The following is a 1,625-nucleotide window of genomic DNA, read 5'->3' on the forward strand; positions in this document are numbered from 1 at the left end:
TTGAACCCGCCACCTCCGGCATATGGGGCCAGTGCCCTACTCCTTTGAGCCACGGGTGCTGCCCGAGTACATTTCTAAAACAGCAAAATGTGAGGTTATGTTATTTTAACTTTAATTATAACTTAATTATACTAATTCTATAACTAAGTAATAAGAATATGTATTTAATAGAAGAGTTATATTTGCTTTTAGTTTTAACTGTACCTTATTTTATTTTGTGGGCTTGTAACTCTAAAAAAAAATATATGTGATTGTGAGAAAACACAGGAATAGCACACCACATGCTTTTTGCTAACCTAAGGAACTGACTTCTTATAAGGAAAGGTTAAACATTCCTCAATTTAATAAACATTTTTCTTCTTCCTTCACAAATAGAACCCAGGATGACTTCTCCTACTAAAGAAGTAAGTGATCCAGGTGATAGTGCTCTCAAAAATTCTGAAAATGAGGCTCCAAATGACTGCAGTATAGACATAGAGCCTCCATCTGTAGATCCCAATATTATCTCTCAGGTGGAGACAAACCCAACCAATAGGGAACCAGGTCCATCAACAACCCAGGAGGATGTTGTTCCTCCAGAAGCAGAAAACATTGACCTTGAGGTGGATGAGATTCAAAAAGACATTGAAAAAGAAGATAGAAAAGAAGAAGAGTCTCTTCTAATTCAGATACCCATTCCTAGAAAATGGATTTTTCTTATGTCAGGATTAGAGAGAATTACATCTATGAGTATTCCATTAGTAAAAATTGATAAAAGCAATACATTAGCTGATAGATCAAGATTCTACTCAGGGAACATGGATATAAAAGCAAGTGATTTCCGTCATAGTGGCATAAATTACAAAATTCCTCTCCAACTTTCAATTTCATGGAGAATCCCATTCATTAATAATTATGAGATAAGAAGAATGATTCTTCGTCTTCTCTGTGGGAGACACTTCTCTCAGGCTACAGTTCGTCCAAATACCTTGTGGGTAAAGCAAAAATATATAGCATTTCTTCCTCGCCCAAATGTCCTCATCCATGGTGAGAGAGCAATAATATTCGGAAGGCCTTTAAGGGTATACTACTACCGTCCCCTCCTTGAAAGAATGACATCAGGAAAATTTTACAAATCAATGGATACCAAATGGAAGGATGGGTTTCACATTTTTGTGAGGCCTGTATTCTATGTTCCTCGGACCCAAATTCAAAACACATTCAATAGAAAAGCTTTTGAAGATCATTTAAGATCTCACCATAACATGAGAGTTGTGATCATAAGCACCAATAGTGGTTGGAAATACCTGTGTCCCATATGCGGGAGTAGTTTCAACAATTTTGTTGAATTTAGACAGCATTCATGCAACTTTCTTGGGAATTAAATGAAGATGGGATGAATTCATTTTAAAATGTAACTTCTAAAACTTAGTAATTTGACTAACAAAGTGAGAAAAAAAACTGCATGAACATAAATTTTAGTAACATTAGATGGAATTGCAGAAAGGAACATAAACTAATAAGATTTACCAGTAAAAAAAACACCCTTGGGGATAGAGGAAACTTCTGTTTATAGTATGCTTTTATGAACTGACCATCAAAATATCAGGGCCTTGATCTGTACTGAGTCAGCATTTGAAAATGTT

The 1,625-nt window shown here is 35.4% G+C and overlaps 1 protein-coding gene across 1 annotated transcript; it reads left to right on the plus strand.

Moving 5' to 3' along the window:
• The first annotated feature begins 383 nt into the window (after positions 1–383).
• On the plus strand, positions 384–1,364 carry CPXCR1 (CPX chromosome region, candidate 1). The gene has a single exon (XM_003800851.1). The coding sequence runs from the start codon at positions 384–386 to the stop codon at positions 1,362–1,364; it is 981 nt and encodes a 326-aa protein (XP_003800899.1).
• Positions 1,365–1,625: the final 261 nt, after the last annotated feature.

Source organism: Otolemur garnettii, unplaced genomic scaffold (assembly GCF_000181295.1).
Source record: "Otolemur garnettii isolate 467f Iridium unplaced genomic scaffold, OtoGar3 scaffold00186, whole genome shotgun sequence".
Lineage (NCBI taxonomy): Eukaryota > Metazoa > Chordata > Mammalia > Primates > Galagidae > Otolemur > Otolemur garnettii.

What these genes read in the sequence shown, in the direction of transcription:
- CPXCR1 (XM_003800851.1), top strand. Translation starts at nt 384, where the DNA reads ATGACTTCTCCTACTAAAGAAGTAAGTGATCCAGGTGATAGTGCTCTC.